Raw genomic sequence first — 22303 nt, 5'->3', positions numbered from 1 at the left:
GAGGGGCCGCTGGTTTGAGTCTCTGCCCTCGGAGGGGCCGCTGGTTCGAGTCTCTGCCCTCGAGGGGCCGCTGGTTCGAGTCACTGCCCTCGGAGGGGCCGCTGGTTTGAGTCGCTGCCCTCGGAGGGGCCGCTGGTTCGAGTCTCTGCCCTCGGAGGGGCCGCTGGTTTGAGTCTCTGCTCTCGGAGGGGCCGCTGGTTCGAGTCGCTGCCCTCGGAGGGGCCGCTGGTTCGAGTCTCTGCCCTCGGAGGGGCCGCTGGTTTGAGTCTCTGCCCTCGGAGGGGCCGCTGGTTTGAGTCTCTGCCCTCGGAGGGGCCGCTGGTTCGAGTCGCTGCCCTCGGAGGGGCCGCTGGTTCGAGTCTCTGCCCTCGGAGGGGCCGCTGGTTCGAGTCGCTGCCCTCGGAGGGGCTGCTGGTTCGAGTCTCTGCCCTCGGAGGGGCCGCTGGTTCGAGTCTCTGCCCTCGGAGGGGCCGCTGGTTCGAGTCTCTGCCCTCGGAGGGGCCGCTGGTTTGAGTCTCTGCCCTCGGAGGGGCCGCTGGTTCGAGTCGCTGCCCTCGGAGGGGCCGCTGGTTCGAGTCTCTGCCCTCGGAGGGGCCGCTGGTTCGAGTCGCTGCCCTCGGAGGGGCTGCTGGTTCGAGTCTCTGCCCTCGGAGGGGCTGCTGGTTCGAGTCTCTGCCCTCGGAGGGGCCGCTGGTTCGAGTCTCTGCCCTCGGAGGGGCCGCTGGTTTGAGTCTCTGCCCTCGGAGGGGCCGCTGGTTCGAGTCGCTGCCCTCGGAGGGGCCGCTGGTTCGAGTCTCTGCCCTCGGAGGGGCCGCTGGTTCGAGTCGCTGCCCTCGGAGGGGCCGCTGGTTTGAGTCTCTGCCCTCGGAGGGGCCGCTGGTTCGAGTCGCTGCCCTCGGAGGGGCTGCTGGTTCGAGTCGCTGCCCTCGGAGGGGTCACTGAGTTCTCGCCCATTCTTTCTTGCTGCTGATTGATGGGCTGGGTGTTTGGGTGATCTGTTAGTTTTTGTGCAAGGGAGGGGTTGGGGGTGCTTGGGGTTTGTGAGTTTTTGTTCCTTTTTCTTTCTGTGCCGGGGGATTACAACTAGAGGGTGAGGGGGAGGATTGATATCTTTCTTTAAACTACTCAGATGGTTTTCTGTAGTCTATGGCTATCTGGAGAAGACAAATCTCTGAGTTGTGTTCTGCATACATACTTTGACAATAAAATGAACCTTTGACCGTTTTGAACACAACTGTCATTGGCTGTATCTAAAGAGGGAAACTGCAAACCAGGCTGAGTGGTGCCATAACAACAACCTCTCACTCAGTGTCAGCAGAACCAAGGAGAATTTAAGGTGGGGGGTTATATGGGAGGCAGGGTTTAAGGGTCAGCACAACATTGTGGCTGAAGGGCCTGTACTGTGCTGTACTGTTTTATGTTCTGTTACTACATACGCTATATTTTTAGTAAACTGATTTGGTCAATCATATTTGTCAAACATTTAACAAAAAAATACAACATTTAAGAAAAATTCAGATAAGGACGTGGATGGGAGGGCTGTGGGGGGAGTTGTGTGGGTTGAATGGATGAGGCAGAATAATAGTTCAGCATGGACTAGATGGGCCAAAGGGCCTTTTTCTGTGCATTAATGCTCTACGGCTCTGCTCTTAGGTGAGTGGGAGGTGAAGGGAGAAAATAAATAACCTTTCAGGTTCTCATCTGCAGAGTGGAAGGGCGTACAGTACTTAGTTCAGTATTCATTCTGCAGTTACACTGGGTTGACATTGTGGCCTGAAAGGGGTAATGGATCATTTCAGCAAGAGAGTAATATACTTTCCAATTTGATTTTCAGCCTTTTCAAACTGAATTTTCAACAACTTACTGTGAACAAAGGCCCTGAAGACTGCCTTCAAGCTTGGATGAGCGAGAGATATTGGCAAACTATTGTCATCAGAAACTGTGAATGATTGCCACTAGCGATATCCCTTGTCAAGACACTGTGTCGGGCTGCTGGATCATCACAACCTCTGCTCTGTTGTGGTACCTGCCAATTAAACGGTGCGCTTCAGTTCCGAATGTTACTTGTTTACTTTTATTGTTTGCATAATTTGTTTTATTTTCTGCACATTGGGTGTTTGATTTTTTTTTAGTGGGTTCTATTGGGTTTCTTTGTTTTGTGACTCCCTGTAAGGAGACATAGCTCAAGGTTGAATATAGTACACATACTTTGCTGATAAATGTACTTTGAACAAGAATGAATGTGCTGATTCAACAAGCAATGTAACTGTTCTGTCAGCTAAGTCATTTAAAACATAGAACATTACAGCATTGTACAGGCCCATCAGCCCAGCACATTCAACAAAACCTTCTCATTTTCATAACCCTCAAGTTTTTTGTATATCATTCATGCACCTCTCTAAGAGTTTCTTAAATGCCCTTAATATATCTGTCTCTTCCACCTCACCTTCCCCTTCTGGCAGAGCATTCTACATAGCCATCACTCTCCTGCAAAAAAATCCTACCTTTGACATCCTCCCCATACTTTTCTCAAAAAACCTTAAAATTATTAATCAGAATCAGGTTTAATATCACAGGCATATGTTGTGAAATTTGTTGTTTTGCAGCAACAGTACAACATCTAGAGAACCATGAATTAAAATAATAATAATAATAAATAGCTGGTGCAAAAAGAGAGGGAAACAAAGGTTACTGAAGAAATGATCACGGGTTCATTGTCCTTTCTGAAATCTGAACATGGAGGGGAGGAAGCTGTTCCTGAGACGTGACTGTGTCTTCAGGCTTCTGTACCTCCTCCCTGATGGTAGCAACGAGAAGAGGGCATGTCCTGGGTCGCAGCACTCCTTAATGATGGATGCAGCCTTTTTGAGGCATTGAGCTGTCCTGGAAGCTGGGTGGGCTGATGCCCGTGATGGAGCAGGCTGAGCCTGCAACTTTCTGCGTTTTTTCTGATCCTCTGCGGTGGTCCCTCCATACCAGTTGGTGATGCAGCCAGTCAGAATGCTCTCCATGGTAGAAATTTATGAGATCCCATTTGGAGTACTGTGTTCAGTTCTGGTCACCTCACTACAGGAAGGATATAGATACTATAGAGAGTACAGAGGAGATTTACAAGAATGTTACTTGGATTGGAGTGCATAGCTTATGAGAATAGGTTGAGTGAACTTGACCTTTTCTCCTTGGAGTGAAGGAGGATGAGAGGTGACCTGATAGAGGTGTATAAGATGATGAAGGATATTGATTGTGTAGTTAGCCAGAGGCTTTTTTCCAGGGCTGAAATGGCTAACACGAGGGTCATAGTTTTAAGGTGCTTGGAAATAGGTACTGAGGGAATGTCAGGGATAAGTTTTTCACACAGAGAGTGGTGGGTGCGTGGAATGCACTGCCAACAGCAGTGGTGGAAGTGGATACAATAGGCTCTTTTAAGACCCTCTTAGATAGATACATGGAGATTAGAAAAATAGAGGGCTATGCGGTAGGGAAATTCTAAGCAGTCTCTGGAGTAGGTTACATTGTGGGCTGAAGGGCCTGTAATGTGCTGTAAATTTCTATGTTCTATGTTATGTCTTTGATGACATACCAATTCCACTCAAACTCCTAATGAAATATAGCCACTGTTGTGCTTTCTTTGTAATTGTATCAATATATTGGGACCAGGTTAGATCCTCAGAGATGTTGACACCTAGGAACTTGAAACTGCTCACTGCTGATCCCTCAATGAGGACTGATGTGTGTTCCATCGGCTTCCCCTTTCTGAAGTCCACAATCAGTTCCTTGGTCTTACTGACATTGAGTGCAAGGTTGTTGCTGTGGTACCACTCAATTAGCTGATCTATCTCACTCCTGTTTTCCCCTCATCACCGTTTCAAATTCTGTCAACAATAGTGGTATTCTCCATGGTGACAGGCACTTCTGCCCTTGGAAAAAAATTCTCTGTCTGTCCACTTGATGCAAGTCTCCTACCATCTTTTACACTTCTATCAAGTCACCTCTCATCCTCCTTTGCTCCAAATTTCACTATTTAAAAGATAAAACAGTTCTCGTTATAACATCACAGCAGAAGTTGCATACTCTTAGTCAATGTATTATTTCACGTAGGGCTCCTGATTCATAAGACCATAAGACATAGAGCAGAATTAGGCCATTCAGCCCACTGAGTCTGCTTTGTCATTCCATCATGGCTGATTTATTATCCCTCTCAACCCCATTCTGCTTCCTCCTCCCCATAACCTTAACACCTTGACTAATGAAGAACCTATACTTTAAATATACTCAATGACAGCCTCCACAGCCATCTCTGGCAATGAGTTCCACAGACTCACCACCCTCTAGATAAAGAAATTTCTCCTTATCTCTGCCCTAAAGGGTTGTCCTCCTATACTGAAGTTGCACTCTCCTGCCCTGGACTCCCCCACCATAGAAAACATGCTCTCCACATTTACTCTATCGAGGCCTTCCAAAATTTGTTATGTTTCAATGAGATCACCCCTCATTCCTCTAAACTCCACTGAGTCCAGGCTCAGAGCCATCAAATGCTCCTCGTACATTAACCCATTCATTACTGGGATAATTTTCATGAACATCCTATAGACCCTCTCCAGTGCCAACACATCCTTTCTTAGATAAGGGGTACAAAACTGGTCACAATACTCCAAGTGTGGTCTGACGAATGCCTTATAAAGCCTCAGTATGACACCCTTGCTTTTATACTCTAGTCATATCAAAATGAATGCTAATATTGTATTTGGCTTCCTCACCACTTCCCTAGGACCTTGAGGGAAGTAAGTGTAGAAGTAACAGGGGCTCTGACAAAAATACTTTAAATGTCATTAGAAACAGGGATGGTGCCGGAGGATTGGCGTATTGCTCATGTGGTTCCATTGTTTAAAAAGGGTTCTAAGAGTAAACGTGGCAATTATCGGCCTGTGAGTTTGATGTCAGTGGTGGGTAAATTGATGGAAAGTATTCTTAGAGATGGTATATATAATTATCTGGATAGACGGTCTGATTAGGAACAGTCAACATGGATTTGTGCATGGAAGGTCATGTTTGACAAATCTTATTGAATTTTTTGATGAGGTTACTAAGAAAGTTGACGAGGGTAAAGCGGTGGATGTTGTCTATATGGACTTCAGTAAGGCCTTTGACAGGGTTCCACACGGAAGGTTAGTTAGGAAGGTCCAATCGTTAGGTGTTAATATCGAAGTAGTAAAATGGATTCAGCAGTGGCTGGATGGGAGACGCCAGAGAGTAGTGGTGGATAGCTATGTGTCAGATTGGAGAATTGTGTGTAGCGGTGTGCCTCAGGGATCTGTACTGGGTTCAATGTTGTTTGTCGTATATATTAATGATCTGGATGATGGGGTGGTAAATTGGATTAGTAAGTATGCAGATGATACTAAGATAGGTGGCGTTATGGATGATGAGGTAGGTTTTCAAAGCTTGCAGAGAGATTTAGGACAGTTAGAAGAGTGGGCTGAAAGATGGCAGATGGTGTTTAAAGCTGATAAATGTGAGGTGCTACATTTTGGTAGGACTAATCAAAATAGGACATACATGGTAAATGGTAGGGCATTGAAGAATGCAGTAGAACAGAGGGATCTAGGAATAATGGTGCATAGTTCCCTGAAGGTGGAATCTCATGTGGATCGGGTGGTGAAGAAAGCTTTTGGTATGCTGGCCTTTATTAATCAGAGCATTGAGTATAGGAGTTGGGATGTAATGTTGAAATTGTATAGGGCATTGGTAAGGCCAAATTTGGAGTATTGTGTACAGTTGTGGTCACCGAATTATAGGAAAGATGTCAATAAAATTGAGAGAGTACAGAGGAGGTTTACTAAAATGTTGCCTGGGTTTCTTCTCCTAAGTTACAGAGAAAGGTTCAAAAAGTTAGGTCTTTATTCTTTGGAGCGTAGAAGGTTGAGGGGGGACTTGATAGAGGTGTTTAAAATTATGAGGGGGATTGATAGAGTTGACGTGGATTGGCTTTTTCCATTGAGAGTGGGGGGATTCAAACCAGAGGACATGAGTTGAGAGTTAAAGGACAAAAGTTTAGGGGAAACACGAGGGGGAACTTCTTTACTCAGAGAGTGGTAGCTGTGTGGAACGAGCTTCCAGCAGAAGTGGTTGAGGCAGGTTCGATGTTGTCATTTAAAGTTAAACTGGACAGCTATACAGACAAGAAAGGAATGGAGGGTTATGGGCTGAGTGCAGGTTGGTGGGACTAAGTGAGAGTAAGAGTTCAGCATGGACTAGAAGGGCCGAGATGGCCTGTTTTTGTGCTGTAATTGTTATATGGTTATATGGTTAAACTGCAAGTTAACTTTTGTGAATCCTATTATTTATTCCTTCTATCAAAGTGCATGACCAAATACTTCCCCACACTCTATTCCATCTGCCACTTCTTTGCTCATTCTCCTAATCTATTTATGTCCTTCTGCAGACTCCCTGCTTCCTCAGAAATATCTGCCCCTACACCTATGATCATATGGTCCACAAACTTGGCCACAAAGCTGTAATACTAGAAGTTCCATTTTCTTAGTGGTATGCATGATTTTACTTGCTGTGTGTAACGATCCTGATTCAGTGTTGTTTCAATCCACACTTGCAAAATTAACTTGAGACGAGCCTACTCATGCACTTCCATCCTATTGTTGCATTTTCAGCTTGGATCCCTCTTGCACGCCCCAACCTCTTCTGCGCCATTTGCTTCTGGGTCTGGATTGGAATATGCCATCTGAAATGTGTCTCAGGTACTGTGCATTTGCCTATTGTGTGCACACAATGTAACCTCGAGTGGCCAATTTTATTTTTTTTATTTAGAGGTACAGTGTGGATGGAATGGGCCATTCCGCCTAGTTAAGACCATAAGACATAGGAGCAGAATCAGGCCATTTGACCCATCGAGTCTGCTCTGCTATTTCATCCAATTCCCTCTCAGCCCCAATTTCCTGCCTTCTCCCTGTATCCCTTCATGCCCAGACCAATCGAGAATCTATTAACCTCTACCCAATATACCCAATGACTTCCACAGCCGCTTGTGGCAATAAATTCCACATACTCACCACTCTCTGGATTAACCCTAGCCAAATCACCAGATCACAGGGCAATTTACAATGACCAATTAACCTACTGATTGGTATGCCTTTGGACAGTGAGTAGAAACTGACGTGTTCACAGGGTAGACATACATGTTTATAGAAACATAGAAAACCTACAGCACAATACAGGCCCTTCAGCCCACAATGCTGTCCCAAACATGTACTTACTTTAGAAATTACCTAGGGTTACCCATAGCCCTTTTTCTCATCTCCACGTACCTATCCAGGAGCCTCTTAAAAGACCTGATCTTATCCGCCTCCACCACTGTCACTGGCAGCCCATTCCATGCACTCACCACTCTCTGCATAAAAAACTTACCCCTGACATCTCCTCTGTACCTACTTCCAAGCACCTTAAAACTGTGCCCTCTTGTTCTAGCCATTTTAGCCCTGGGAAAAAGCCTCTGACTATCCACACGATCAATGCCTCTCATCATCTTATACACCTCTATCAAGTCACCTCTCATCCTGCGTCGCTCCAAGGAGAAAAGGCCAAGTTCACTCAACCTATTCTCATAAGGCATGCTCCCCAATCCAGGCAACATCCTTGTAAATCTCCTCTGCACCCTTTCTATAGTTTCCACATTCTTCCTGTGGTGAGGCGACCAGAACTAAGCACAGTACTCCAAGTGGGGTCTGACCAGGGTCCTATATAGACAATAGACAATAGGTGCAGGAGTAGACCACTCAGCCCTTCAAGCCAGCACTGCCATTCACTGTGATCATGGCTGATCATCCACTATCAGTATCCAGTTCCTGCCTTATCCCCATAACCTTTGATTCTGCTATCTTTAAGAGCTCTATCCATCTCTTTCTTGAAAGCATCCAGAGACTTGGCCTCCACAGCCTTCTGGGGCAGAACATTCCATATATCCACCACCCTCTGGGTAAAAAAGTTTTTCCTCAACTCCGTTCTAAATGGCCTACCCCTTATTCTTAAACTGTGGCCTCTGGTTCTGGACTCGCCCATCAGCGGGAACATGCTTCCTGCCTCCAGCGTGTCCAATCCCTTAATAATCTTATATGTTTCAATAAGATCCTCTCTCATCCTTCTAAATTCCAGAGTATACAAGCCCAGTCGCTCCAATCTTTCGACATATGACAGTCCCGCCATCCCGGGAATTAACCTTGTGAACCTACGCTGCACTCCCTCAATAGCAAGAATGTCCTTCCTCAAATTTGGAGACCAAAACTGCACACAGTACTCCAGGTGTGGTCTCACTAGGGCCCTGTACAGCTGCAGAAGGACCTCTTTGCTCTTATACTCAATTCCCCTTGTTATGAAGGCCAGCATGCCATTAGCTTTCTTCACTGCCTGCTGTACTTGCATGCTTGCTTTCAGTGACTGATGTACAAGAACACCTAGATCTCGTTGTGCTTCCCATTTTCCTAACTTGATTCCATTTAGATAATAATCTGCCTTCCTGTCTTACCACCAAAGTGGATAACCTCACATTTATCCACATTAAACTGCATCTGCCATGCATCTGCCCACTCACCCAGCCTGTCCAAGTCACCCTGCATTCTCATAACATCCTCTTCACATTTCACACTGCCGCCCAGCTTTGTGTCATCAGCAAATTTGCTAATGTTACTTTTAATTCCCTCATCTAAATCATTAATATATATTGTAAACAGCTGTGGTCCCAGCACTGAACCCTGTGGTACCCCACTGGTCACCGCCTGCCATTCCGAAAGGGACCCGTTAATCGCTGCTCTTTGTTTTCTGTCAGCCAGCCAATTTTCAATCCATATCAGTACTCTGCCCCCAATACCATGTGCCCTAATTTTGCCCACTAATCTCCCATGTGGGACTTTATCAAAGGCTTTCTGAAAGTCCAGGTACACTACATCCACTGGCTCTCCCTTGTCCATTTTCATAGTTACATCCTCAAAAAATTCCAGAAGATTAGTCAAGCACAATTTCCCCTTCGTAAATTCATGCTGACTCAGATTGATCCTGTTACTGCTATCCAGATGTGTCGTAATTTCATCTTTTATAATTGACTCCAGCATCTTTCCCACCACCGACGTCAGGCTAACTGGTCTATAATTCCCTGTTTTCTCTCTTCCTCCCTTCTTGAAGAAAGGGACAACATTAGCCACCCTCCAATCCACAGGAACTGATCCTGAATCTATAGAACATTGGAAAATGATTACCAATGCGTCCACGATTTCTAAAGCCACCTCCTTAAGTACCCTGGGATGCAGACCATCAGGTCCCAGGGACTTATATAGCTGCAACATTACCTCTTGGCTCTTAAACTCAGTCCCACAGTTGATGAAGGCCAATCATCGTATGCCTTCTTAACCATGGAGTCAACCTGTGCAGTAGCTTTGAGTGTCCTATGGACTCGGACCCCAAGATCCCTCTGATCCTCCACACTGCCAAGAGTCTTGCCATTAATACTATATTCTGCCATCATATTTGACCTACCAAAATGAACCACCTCACACTTATTTGGGTTGAACTCCATCTGCCACTTCTCAGCCCAGTTTTGCATCCTATCAATGTCCTGCTGTAACCTCTGACAGCCCTCCACACTATCCACAACACCCCCAACCTTTGCGTCATCAGCAAATTGCTATCTCCTCCCGTTCCATACACATTTTTCCACTGTCATACATAATTGGTCCTATTCTCTCACGTTTCATCCTCTTGCTCTTCACATACTTGAAAAATGCCTTGGAGGTTTATTTAATTGTGCTCACCAAGGCCTTCACATGGCCCCTTCTTGCTTTCCTAATTTTATTCTTAAGCTCCTTCCTGCTAGCCTTATAATCTTCTAGATCTCTATCATTACCTAGTTTTTTGAATCTTTCATAAGCTTTTCTTTTCTTCTTGACTAGATTTTCAACAGCCTTTGTACACCATGGTTCCTGTGCCCTAACATCCTTTCCCTGTCTCATTAGAACGTACCTATGCAGAACGCCACGCAAATGTCCCCTGAACATTTGCCACATTTCTGCTGTACATTTCCTTGGGAACATCTGTTCCCAATTTATGCTTCCAAGTTCCTGCCTGATAGCTTCATATTTCCCCTTACTCCAATTAAACGCTTTTCTAACCTTTCTGTTCCTATCCCTCTCCAATGCTATGGTAAAGGAGATAGAATTGTGATCACTATCTCCAAAATGCACTCCCACTGAGAGACCTGACACCTGACCAGGTTCATTTCCCAATACCAGATCAAGTACAGCCTCTCCTCTTGGAGGCTTGTCCACATATTGTGTCAGGAAACCTTCCTGAAAACACCTAACAAACTCCACCCCATCTAAACCCCTCAGTGTAGGGAGATGCCAATCAATATTTGGGAAATTATAATCTCCCACCTGGACAACCCTGTTATTATTACACCTTTCCAGAATCTGTCTCCCTACCTGCTCCCTGTTACTATTGGGTGGTCTATATAAAAAAAAACACCCAGTAGAGTTATTGACCCTTTCCTGTTTCTAACTTCCTCCCACAGAGACTCCGTAGACAATTCCTCCATGACTTCCTCCTTTTCTGCAGCTGTGACACTATCTCTGATCAACAGTGCCACACCCCACCTCTTTTGCCTCCCTCCCTGTCCTTTCTGAAACATCTAAATCCTGTCACACTAACTATTCCTGTCCCTGAGCCATCCAAGTCTCTGTAATGACCACAACATCGTAGCTTCAAGTACTGATCCACGCTGCAAGCTGTGTTCATGATGCTTCCTGCACTAAAATAGACACATCTCAAACCATCGGTCTCAGCATATCCCTTCTGTATCCCTTCTGCCTATCCTCCCTCTCGCACTGTCTCTAAGCTTTCTCTATTTGTGAGCCAACCGCCCCTTCCTCCATGTTTTCAGTTCGTTTCCCACCCTCCAGCAATTCTAGTTTAAACTCTCCGCAACAGCCTTAGCTGACCTCTCTGCTCGGATATTGGTTCCCCTGGGATTCAAGTGCAACCCGTCCATTTTGTACAGGTCACGCCCATCCCAAAAGAGGCCCCAATGATCATGAAATCTGAATCCCTGCCCCCTGCTCCAATCCCTCAGCCACGCATTTCTCCTCTACCTCACTCTATTCCTATACTCACTGTCATATGGCACAGGCAGTAATCCCGAGATTACTACCTTTGAGTAATCTGTTCCTTGTCAACAGCATCGGAATTGAACACTGAACTCCGGAACAGCCCAATCTGTAATCGTGTTGCACAATCCGCTATACTACTGCTCAATTCAGTTTTTACATTCCAGGACCTGCCAGATCACAAGATTGAAATGTTGTCAACAAAATGCATTGCCCAGCTGGGATGATATTGAAAATTTAGTCTATGTATTTGTTTTGCGTTTTATTTCCAATCCTCTGATCGATGATTTGTTTTAAACTCATAGAAAATAGTTTTAATGCATCTGTGTACAAAATAACTTTCCTCCACATCGCCTGGGTTCAGTCCAAGGATTTAGTTGTGAGACAAGCAATCAAGGTTTTCCTTCTAATCCAGCATCTTCAAAAAACGTTCTAATGTAAAGTTACTGTATTGTCTAAGTACACAGTGTATATGTCACCATACACTACCCTGAGTTTCATTTTCTTGTGCGAGTTCACAGTAAATACAAAGAAGTACGATAGAATCAATGAAAAGCTACACACAAACAACCGAACATTCTGCAGATGCTGGAAATTCAAGCAACACAGTCCTGACGAAGGGTCTCGGCCAGAAACATCGACTGTACCTCTTCCTAGAGATGCTGCCTGGCCTGCTGCGTTCACCAGCAACTTTGATGTGTGTTGCACAAACAACCAATATGCAATAAAAGGACCGTGCATGTACAAATAAAACAATCATCCTGAGGGTTTTTCTGTCGCCCATCGAGTGTGTCCCCGGGTGGCAAATCGGGGAAATCTCTGCAGATCTGCAGGGCAGGTACCACCTGCAGACCAAGATAGAAACACATCCTGGCACATCTGCACCCAGACTGGGTGCTGCCCTGGTCAGTGTCTGTTCTCCATGTTCAGGGTAGCTGAAGGCAAAACCTGGGTGTAGGTATAAAAAGCAATACCCTTTCGCTTTAGAAATGGAGGAATGTCTACAGAACAGGGTGATACGGCCACTGCCTGGGGGTCGCCAGGAGCCAGAGCTGGGTGTGATAGTCAGTGAATTGCCAGTGGTTCACTGCTGAATAGGCCAGCAGACACCAGAAATCCCGAAAAAGATGCAGCCATCATTCAAAGTAGCCTTCAATGCCACAGGCTGTGACTACTGCAGGCGTTTCTCAGCGAAGCAGTCCACTTACAACTGAGAGCACTCAAGCAGCTAAGAGAGAAAAGACACACTTGAAATGGTCATTAGATGCAAACACACTCATAATGGGTGTATACTACAGAGTAATGAAACTTGAGACTAACATCACAGCAAACTTCATCAACAGTTTATAGCGCAGAATCCACAATACCGAACACAACTAGAATAGTCCAAAAGTTCCTTGCAATTGAGAAATGAGTGTGCTTGGCTATGCTCGTACCTCAGGTTTTACCAGCTTGAGCTGAGAAAAAATAAATTAATAGTATGAATGAGAACATGAGATGAAAGGTCCTTGAAAGTGAGTCTGTGGATTGAGGAATCAGTTCAGAGTTGAGGTGAGTGAAGTTATCTATTCTCCTTCAGGAGCCTGATGGTTGAGGTGTAATAATTGTTCCTGAACTTGATGGTGTGAGACTTGAGGCTCGTCTTCCTTCTTCCTGATGACAATAGTGAGAAAAAGCATGGCTGAGATGGTGGGGGTCCCTGATGATGGATGCTGCATTCTCGTGGATGTATTCCTTGTAAATGTGTTCAATGGTGGGGAGGGCTTGCTGATTTAGGCTTTTCCTGTATAGTTCTCAGCTCTTTGGTTTGGAGATGTTGACTGGGTGTCCCACACTATGCTGGTTCCATTCTCTTCCAATTATATGTTAGAGTGGGAGCCACTGTGGCAACTGAAAAGGCTTGCTGTTTCTCGTTATTGTGCAGTATTGACCTTTCTTTTGTATCTGAGTGGATTTGCTGATTTGCTTTGGGTAAATTTTCCTTACGTAATTTTTGTTTGTTTTCAGCATTCAAGAGATGCTAACGGGTCACAGACTCTGTCAGTCCAAGTCCCATAAAGATGCCGTCCTGGCTGCGTTGAATCAGCAGAGGATGGATGGGATACTCTGTGATGTCACTCTAGTTGCCGAGGATCAGAAATTCCATGCCCACAGGGCAGTCCTGGCAGCGTGCAGTGATTACTTCCGAGTAAGTTTGATTTTGCATTCAGTATAATGTATCACACAAGCATCAATATAACGTGTCATTTTCTGTCAACATATAACAGAGGTTTGGAGGAGTACATTGATCGGAGGGGTACAGAGTACTGGAGTACAGATGCAGCTTGATGGGAGTGGACGTGTTTATACTACCGGGCATAACAGTAGTGTAGCGGTTAACACAACACTATTACAGCCTGGGGTGTCGGAGGTCGGAGTTCCAAGTTCAGTTGTGATGCTGCCTGTAAGGAGTTTGTATGTTCTCCCCGTGACTGCATGGGTTTCCTCCACAGTTCTAGGACTTAAGCGGCTGGTGGGTTAATTGGTCATTGTAATATGTCCCGTGATTAGGCTAGGGTTAAATAGGAGCGTCGCTGGGCAGTGCAGCTCGGTGGGCTGGAAGGACCTGTTCCACACAGTATTTCTAAATAATTATATATTATAATAGTGCCAGTAACATGATACTATCTCAAATAAACATGCACCTCTCTGCGAAGAGCAAGAATTTCAGATTGTATTCTCTGATACTAAATTGAACAACTTGTTACTCGTACTTTATGTCAACCTGTCAACCTTCAGGTCCTGCCATTTGGGGACCTGTGCTAATATTATTTTGTGACTCTATGTGCTGGACCGTGACTATCTGTGCTGTGTGTGACTGTATACACTGTGTTTTGCACCTTCACCCAGAGGAATGATGTTTCCTTTAGCTATATGGTTGAATGATAATAAACTTGAAATTGAACTTGAGCTTGGCATGAACTGGATGGCTAAAGAAGGGTTACCCAGAGCCCTCTGTTTTTCTAAGCTACATGTACCTATCCAGGTCACAGTTTACCGTGTGTCGAACTTTGAGCCGTCTCAAGAATGCAGAACAAGTATGATTCTGTTCCGGGATTACCTTTCCATGAATATTTGTGTACAATTCATTCTGATTAATTGGGCCATGGGCTAATCCGGGCAGCCATTTATTTGGATCAACTTTTAAAGAACAAAAACTAATTGAAAAAATAGCCGGATTCCCCTTGTTTATTTGGGATACAATGCTGCTTAATTGGGGCAGGAAACTTTTGCTGAACAGTCTCTAATCAGCATCGAATGCGTGCACTCGTGTGGCCGTGAGTCATAACATCATGCTTTGAGCAAACAATTTTTAAACAGCATCAGTTGCTTGTGCTTGTGTTCAAATTTTCAGACAAGCAGTGATTGTTGTCACTGGTAGTTGGTGAGAAATAAGCAGTAAGATGATTCAGAACTGTTTTGCTAACTGCAGTTTCAAGCATCAGGCTTGGAGATGCTGAGAGTGAAAATGGAACAATTTCACTACAAGATAGGAATTATGAACACTTAAAGAAATCAAGAAGGCTAAAAGAAGGCATGATGTTGCTCAAGCAGACAGGCTATTAAGAGCAATTGGTCCTCTGGAAGATTAGAATGGTAATCCATGTGAAGGTATTGAAAATCATCTTAAATGTTACAATGAAAGTGAAGAGCTGGAGGATGCAACTGTTGGAAGGATTGTATGAAGACAATTCATTATCCACACTTGGTGCCTGTGCTGACTTTGTTCATTTACAGTCAAAAGAACACAATACAGATGAATTCCTTCGTCAATGTGTGACTAATGTCCTGAGCTGTACATATTTCAATGTAAGAAGTATCGTAGGAAAAGCAGATGAGTTCAAGGCATGGATCAATACCCGAAATTATGATATTGTAGGTGGGGCAGGACTGGCAGCTCAATATTCTGGGGTTCCATTGTATTAGTTGTGACAGAGCAGGAGGGATTAAAGGAGAAGGGGAAGTGTTATTGTCAGGGAAAATGTCACGGCTATTAGTCAGAACAGATTGGAGAACTTGTCTAGTGAGGTATTATGGGTGGAGCTGAGTAAGAAGAAAGGTATGGCCACGTTAATTGGGCTATGTTACAGACCACCCAAAGGTCCAAAGGATTTAGAGGAACACATTTGCAGAGAGAATGCAGACTGTTGCAAGGAGCATAAGGTTGCTATAGTGGGTGATTTTAACTATCCACATATTGACTGGGACTCCCATACTGTGAAAGGATTAGATGGGATAGAGCTTGTCAAATGTGTTCAGGAAATGTGTTTATTTCAGTAGATAGAAGTCCCAATGAGAGTTTGTGTAGGGTAAAACTTTGCATCTAGTGATTATAATGCCATTAGTTTCAAAGTAAATATGCAAGAGGCTATGTCTGGTCTGCAGGTTGAGATTCTAACTTGGAGAAGGTGCAATTTTGATGGTGTCAGAAATTATCTGGCAAGTGTGGATTGGGACAGGCTGTTTTCTGGCAAAGGTGTACTTGGAAAGTGGGAGGCCTTCAAAAATGAAATTTTGGGAGTACAAAGCTTGTATGTGCCTGTGAGAAAAGAAGGTAAATGTAACAAGGATAAGGTTGTAACAAATGGGTTTTCATGAGAAATTGAGGCCTTGGTTAACAGAAAAAAGGACGTCTTTAACAGGTATAGGCAAGCAAGAACAAACGAAGTGCTTGTGGAATATAACAGATGCAAGAGAACACTTAAAGAAATCAAGAAGGATAAAAGAAGGCATGATGTCGCTCAAGCAGACAGGCTGAAGGAGAATCCTAAGGATATTAAGAGCAAAAGGATTGCAAGGGACAAAATTGGTCCTCTGGAAGATCAGAATGGTGATCCATGTGTGGAGCCAAAAGAGATGGGGGAGAACTTAAATGAATTTCTTGCATCTGTATTTACTCAGGAGATGGACACAGAGTCTATAGAAGTGAGGCAAAGTGGCATCAATTTCATAGACCCTACGTAGATTACAGGGGAGGAGAAGGTGTTTGCTGTCTTGAGACAAATTAGGATGGATAAATCTCCCCATGGCCTGACAAGGTGTTCCCTCATACCCTGTGGGATGCAAGTGCAGAAACAGCTGGGGCCCTAACAGAGGTGCTTAAATCATTCTTAGAGACATGTTAGGTACTAGAGGATGGGTTGATAGCCAATGTGTTCAAGAAAGGCCCTAAAAATAAACCAGGGAATTATAGGCTCGTGAGTCTGACATCAGTTGTGGGCAAGTTATTAGCAGGTATTCTGAGGGACCAGATATGTAAGTATTTGGATAAACACAGATTGTTTAGGGATAGTCAGCATGGCTTCTGTGTGGTAGGTCATGTTCAACAAACCACATAGAGTTTTTTGAGGAAGTTACCAGGAAGGTTGATGAAGACAAAGCTTGGATGTTTGTCACGTGACCAGCAACGGTGAATATAGAAATGAGTCAGATTTTATAAACAAACAAACATTTATTAAACTCTGCTCAATATTAGTAAAGAGATAAACAAATAAAAACTTTAACCAGAAGTAAACTGCTGTGCGGCCATTTAAGAAACTGCCAAACTCATTACTAGTTCTTAAAGCGGTAAATACGAAAACAGTTCTTAAAGCAGTAAATACGATAACAGTTCTTAAAGTGGTAAATTAGAACACAGCTCTTAGAATGGTAAATTTGAAAGCCCAAGAGATTTATACAGTCAATTAGGAGAGACTATCCTGAAGTAAAGAATTCCTCGAAAACACAACGTTACTGTCGATCCCAGCCGGAATCTGCCTTGTCCGCAGGATTTACGACAACGGAAATAAAACAGTTTAAAGGCACTGACCTTTTCCCTCTGTAGACTAGATACTGCAAACCTTTTCTGCTGCTTTTACCAGAGATTATCTCATGCAGATCACCCTTACTTGAACGAATTCAATAATGGTCGATCATCTCCCAAACCGCCGAATGACTCCTTTAGGTTCCCGTCTTCACTCTCCAATATTACTGAAAAGGTACATCAACAAATCTGGCAGCTGTTGGTGAAACTGCCAGCCCAACACTTCTGTACCTTACAATAGACAGTAAAACTCCATTTTAAAATTATACTGCGTCATGAGACTAATACGCAGTGTAGCGGAGTATCTGACTGACAATCTAACTGAAAACTAACTGCGTCACCAGGGGTCTCCCTTTTATATACCTGTTGAGAACAGGTAATCATGTGACCTCATCGGTGGGAGAATTACATCATGTGATCTCCACAAGACCATTACATCATCTTCATAAGACAGTCACAAGATATCCATGAGGTATGTAACAATGTTGTTTATGTGGACAAGGTCACACATGGAAGGTTGGTCAAGAAGGTTCAGTCATTTGGCATTGAAGATATGATATTAAATTGGATTAGACATTGGCTTTATGGGAGAAGCTGGAGAGTGGCAGTAGATGGTTGTCTCTCTGACGAGAGGTTTGTGACTAGTGGAGTGCAGCAGGGATCAGTGCTGGGCCCACTGTTGTTTGTCATCTATACCAGTGATCTGGATGATAATACGGTTAACTGGATCAGCAAATTCGCGGGTGATACCAGGACGGGGGCTGTACTGGACAGCAAGGAAGACTATCAATAGTGCGATCTGAGGCAGCTGGAAAAATGGACTGAAAAATGCCAGATGGAATTTAATTATAACAAGTGTGAGGTGTTGCACTTCAGTAGAACCAACCAGAGTAGGGCTTACACAGGGCACTCAGGAGTGTGGTAGAACAAAGAGATTTGGCAATACAGGTACATAATTCATTGCAAGTGGCACCACAGGTAGATAGGGAAGTAAAGAAAGCTTTTGGCACATTGGACTTCATAAATCAAAGTATTGAGTAAAGGAAATGGGATGTTATGTTGTATAGTACTTTGGTGAGGCCTAATTTGGAGTATTTTATGCAGTTTTGGTCTCCTACCTACAAGAAAGATGTAAATAAGGTTCAAAGATTACAGAGAAAATTTACAAGGATGTTGCTAGGTCTGTAGGACCTGAATTATAAGGAAAGATTCACTATGTTAAGACTTTATTCCTCAGAATGTAGAATCTTGAGAGGAAATTTGATACAGATATACACATTTGTGAGGGGTATGTATAGGGTAAATGCAAGCACTGAGGTGAGATGGAACTACAACCAGAGGTCATGGCTTAAAGGTGGAAGGTGAAAGTTTAAGGGGAACATGAGGGGAAACTTCTTCACTCAGAGGGTCGTGAGAGTGTGGAATGAACTGCCAGCACAAGTAGTGCACTAAGCTCCATTTCAACGTTTAAGAGAAGTTTGTATAGGTACATGGATGGTAGGGGTGTGAAGGACTGTGTTTCCAATGTAGGTTGATGGGAGTAGGCAGTTTAAACAGTTCGGCATAGAATAGATGGGCTGAATGGCCTGTTTCTGTTCTGTACTTTTCTATTACTCCATGACTCTATAGGCTTTAGGAAGTAAAGCACAGTTTTATAGTACAGTAGTAGTATTGATACTGTTCTAGTTTGTTCTGTAATATGTTATTCACTATGTCTTTTTTTTTTACCTTTTTAACTATTTCTGTGAAAATTTGGTTGATTGAGGCATCTGCATGATTGGGCCAAATTGTACAGGTCCTGATGTGTCCCAAGTAACTGGAATCCACTGTGGCTTTTGTATCTGATCAATGAAGTTTATAGAGGGAGGCTAACTAATAATCACAGTTAATAAGCAAAAGATGCTTCTTCAGCCTCAGAAAATAATCCAGCATAAAGTTCAAAGTTCAATGTAAATTTGTTTTCTAAGTACATACATGTCACCATATACAACACTGAGATTTGTTTTATCGTGGGCATGCACAGAAAATCCAGTAGCCACAATAGAATCATTGAGAGACCACACCCAATAGGGCAGACAACCAGTGTGCAATAGACAACAAACGAGAAAAAAATCAATAACAATAATTAAATATGCCAAGGGGGAGAAGAAGATGGCACCGCTCCAAATTGATATCGTATTTGTGAAGTAGGATGCCGTGCACAATCCGGATTTGATGGAGACAGCCGTGAGAAGCACGGAGGAACATCTGGAGAAACTTCTGAAATGCCCGCTTCGTTGCCGCTGCTACTGAGCAATCAAGAATCTCTGGAGGGGAAGGCCCCAAATCCTTGGCTTTGCCTATTGCCTGTTGCTGGGGCCGGGGTCGAAGCGCTTGGCAGAGATGGTGCTCGATGTCAGATAGCTGGTCGGAGGCTCCAAGTTTTCGGATGGACTTGGAGTCGGACTGTGATCGGGTGCTTCCAGGATGCTGCATCGGCAAGTTTGCGGCGCTGGAAGCTCATGGCAGGAAGGATTTTCTTCCTTCAACTGTCTGCGTGAGATGATGGGACTTTCGAAAGACTTTGAGACTTTTTTTTACCGTGCCCATGTTCTTCTATCAAATTACGGTATTGCTTTGCACTGTTGTAACTATATGTTATAATTATGTGGTTTTTGTCAGTTTTTCAGTCTTGGTTTGTCTTGTGTTTCTGTGATATCATTCTGGAGGAACAAATTGTATCATTTCTTAATGCATGCATTACTAAATGACAATAAAAGAGGACCGTGTGTCCTCATAATCTAATCTAATCTAAATAAGCAATAAATATCGAGCATATGAGTCCTTGAAAGTGAGTCCTTAGTGTGACGAGAGTACACATAGATTAAGATGTTAGCTGTCCTGTGCTGACACCAGTGGGATCAGCAGTTGGTCTGCCACCTGTCTTCAGGAGAAAGAGAGATAAGGAAAACAATGGAGCAGCATTTGGAGATGTTAATGAAGGGACGGGAGAGTTTAACGGAAGGAGAGCTGTCAAGATCGGCTCCCCTTTGAACCCTGAACTGTTTGAAGTGATGGACAGGCGATACCCCAGCAGGGGGATAAAAAGGGACAGGTTCGCTAAGGCAGGACACACACGACACCACGAGGTAACGAGACCCTGGAAGCGGTGCGCCTCCCACAAGTCAGTGGGAGTCTTTGGAGGGCTGGTCGCGGGACCAAGCCAGAGACGCACAGGGTGGAAAGATACGATCGGCGGGAACCTGGTGTGTGTCCGCCCTTGCCTGGGTGCTGGGTTCCCGCTGAGGAAAGATTGTATCTGGAAATGGAGGGGTCACAGTCGGTGACCTCAGAAGACATCCCAAAGGGCTCGCCCGAAAGCTGACTGCGAAGAATATCGAAGGTCTGTGTGGAAGCCGTTTGAATATTCATTCGTTTTGCTCTCTCTCTCCTTCCCCCCACACTGTCCATCTCCCACGGCAGTGATTACTGTGGACTGAACTGAATTCAATTGAACTGAACTTTGTGTCACTTTGAAACTGGTCATTTACCCCTAGACGACGATAGAGCTTGATTGATCCTATTATCCTAGTTTCTGTGTACATGTGTGTTTCTCATCGCAGAACTGTTGTATTCATTATCCTTTTGATTAGAGTACTGTGTTACTTATTTCTTTAATAAAACTTTCTTAGTTCCAGTGATCCAGACTCCAACTGAGTGATCCATTTCTGCTGGTTTGGCAACCCAGTTACGGGGTACGTAACATTAGGTTGTGGGAATATTTCAGTGATGGGGCAAGTGAAAATGAGTGAAGTTATCCCCCCTGGTTCAAGAACCTGATGGTTGAATGGTAATAATTATGCCTGAACCTAATGGTGTGAGTCCTGAGGATTCTGTAACTTTTTCTTGAAAACAGCAGTGTGAGAGAGCATGTCCTGGGTGGCGGGGGGCCCCGAAGATGGATACTGCTTTCCCGTGACATCACTCTGTATTGATGTGCTCAAAGGTGTGGAGGGCTTTACCTGTGATGGACTGGGTCATGTCCACTACTTTTTGAAGGATTTTCCATTCAAGGACATCAGTGTTTCCATACCAGGCCATGGTGCAGCCAGTCAACATATTCTTCACTACACATCTATAGAAGTTTGTCAAAGTTTTAGATGTCATGTTAAATCTTTGCAAACTTCTAAGGAAGTAGAGATGTTGCTGTACTTTCTTTATGTGCTGGGTCAAAGCAGGTCCTCTGAAATGATAACACTGTGGATTTTAAAGTTGCTGATCCTCTCCACCTCCCAAAGTCAGTAATCATCTCCTTGGTCTTGCAGAAGAGGCTGTTATTGTGTCACCACTCAGCAAGATTTTCTGTCTCTCTCCTATATGCTGATTTATCACCACCTTTGATTCAGCCAATGACAGTAGAGTTATCAGCAAGGTTCAGAATCAGGTTTATTCTTTAGTGATAGGTCCTCACCACCCATCGCATCCATAACATCTCTCTTCGGCATGTTAGACGTGTCCTCCACCATGAAGACTGACACGAAATAGTCTTCCAGTTTCCCACTACTCTTGGCAACTTTGTACGCACAAGCTTTTAGTTTAATGCCTTCTTTTATTTCCTTAGTTATTCATGCCTGGCTCTCCCCACCCTTACTGTCCTTGCTTTTAACTGGAATATACTTTTGTTGAGCACCATGAATAATCTCTTTGAAAGTCTTCCACTGTTCCTCAGCCATCCTACCATTTAGCCTGTGTTCCCAGTCTACCCTATCCAATTCCTCCCTCATCCCATTGTAGTCTCGCAAACACAAGGAATCCTGCAGATGCTGGAAATTCACTTGTTCCGCTTACAAGGATAAGTACCAGGAGGGAGACATCTTTCCCCCCCACCTTCTCTCTGCTTTCCGCAGCGATTGGTCCCTACATGACGCCCTTGTCCATTCGTCCACCCCATCCCTCCCCACCGATCTCCCTCCCAGCACTTATACTTGTAAGCAGAACAAGTGCTACACATACCCTTACTCTTCCTCCCTTACCACCATTCAGGGCCCAGACAGTCCTTCCAGGTGAGGCGACACTTCACCTGTGAGTCGGCTGGGGTGATATACCGCATCCGGTGCTCCCGGTGTGGCCTTTTATATATTGGCAAGACCCGACGTAGACTGGGAGATCGTTTCGCTGAACACCTACGCTCTGTCCGCCAGAGAAAGCAGGATCTCCCAGTGGCCACACATTTTATTCCACATCCCATTCCCGTTCTGATATGTCTATCCATATCAGGTTGGAGGAACAACACCTTATATTCCGTCTGGGTAGCCTCCAA

General features: G+C 44.3%; 1 protein-coding gene across 1 annotated transcript in view; it reads left to right on the top strand.

Annotated features, from left to right (window-relative positions):
• klhl32 (kelch-like family member 32) overlaps positions 1-22303 on the top strand; it is a 276783-nt gene that overhangs the window by 5565 nt on the left and 248915 nt on the right. Inside the window, exons 2-4 of the mRNA XM_063069988.1 lie at positions 1835-2040; positions 6666-6752; positions 13170-13350. Of these exons, the coding sequence (XP_062926058.1) occupies positions 1946-2040; positions 6666-6752; positions 13170-13350 (363 nt within the window). The 5' untranslated portion in view covers positions 1835-1945. The remainder of the gene's footprint in view (positions 1-1834; positions 2041-6665; positions 6753-13169; positions 13351-22303) is intronic.

The sequence above is a fragment of the Mobula hypostoma genome, chromosome 2 (assembly GCF_963921235.1).
Source record: "Mobula hypostoma chromosome 2, sMobHyp1.1, whole genome shotgun sequence".
Taxonomy (NCBI): domain Eukaryota; kingdom Metazoa; phylum Chordata; class Chondrichthyes; order Myliobatiformes; family Myliobatidae; genus Mobula; species Mobula hypostoma.
Note: the sequence above shows the minus strand (reverse complement) of the source record. Positions and strands in the feature narration are given on the sequence as shown.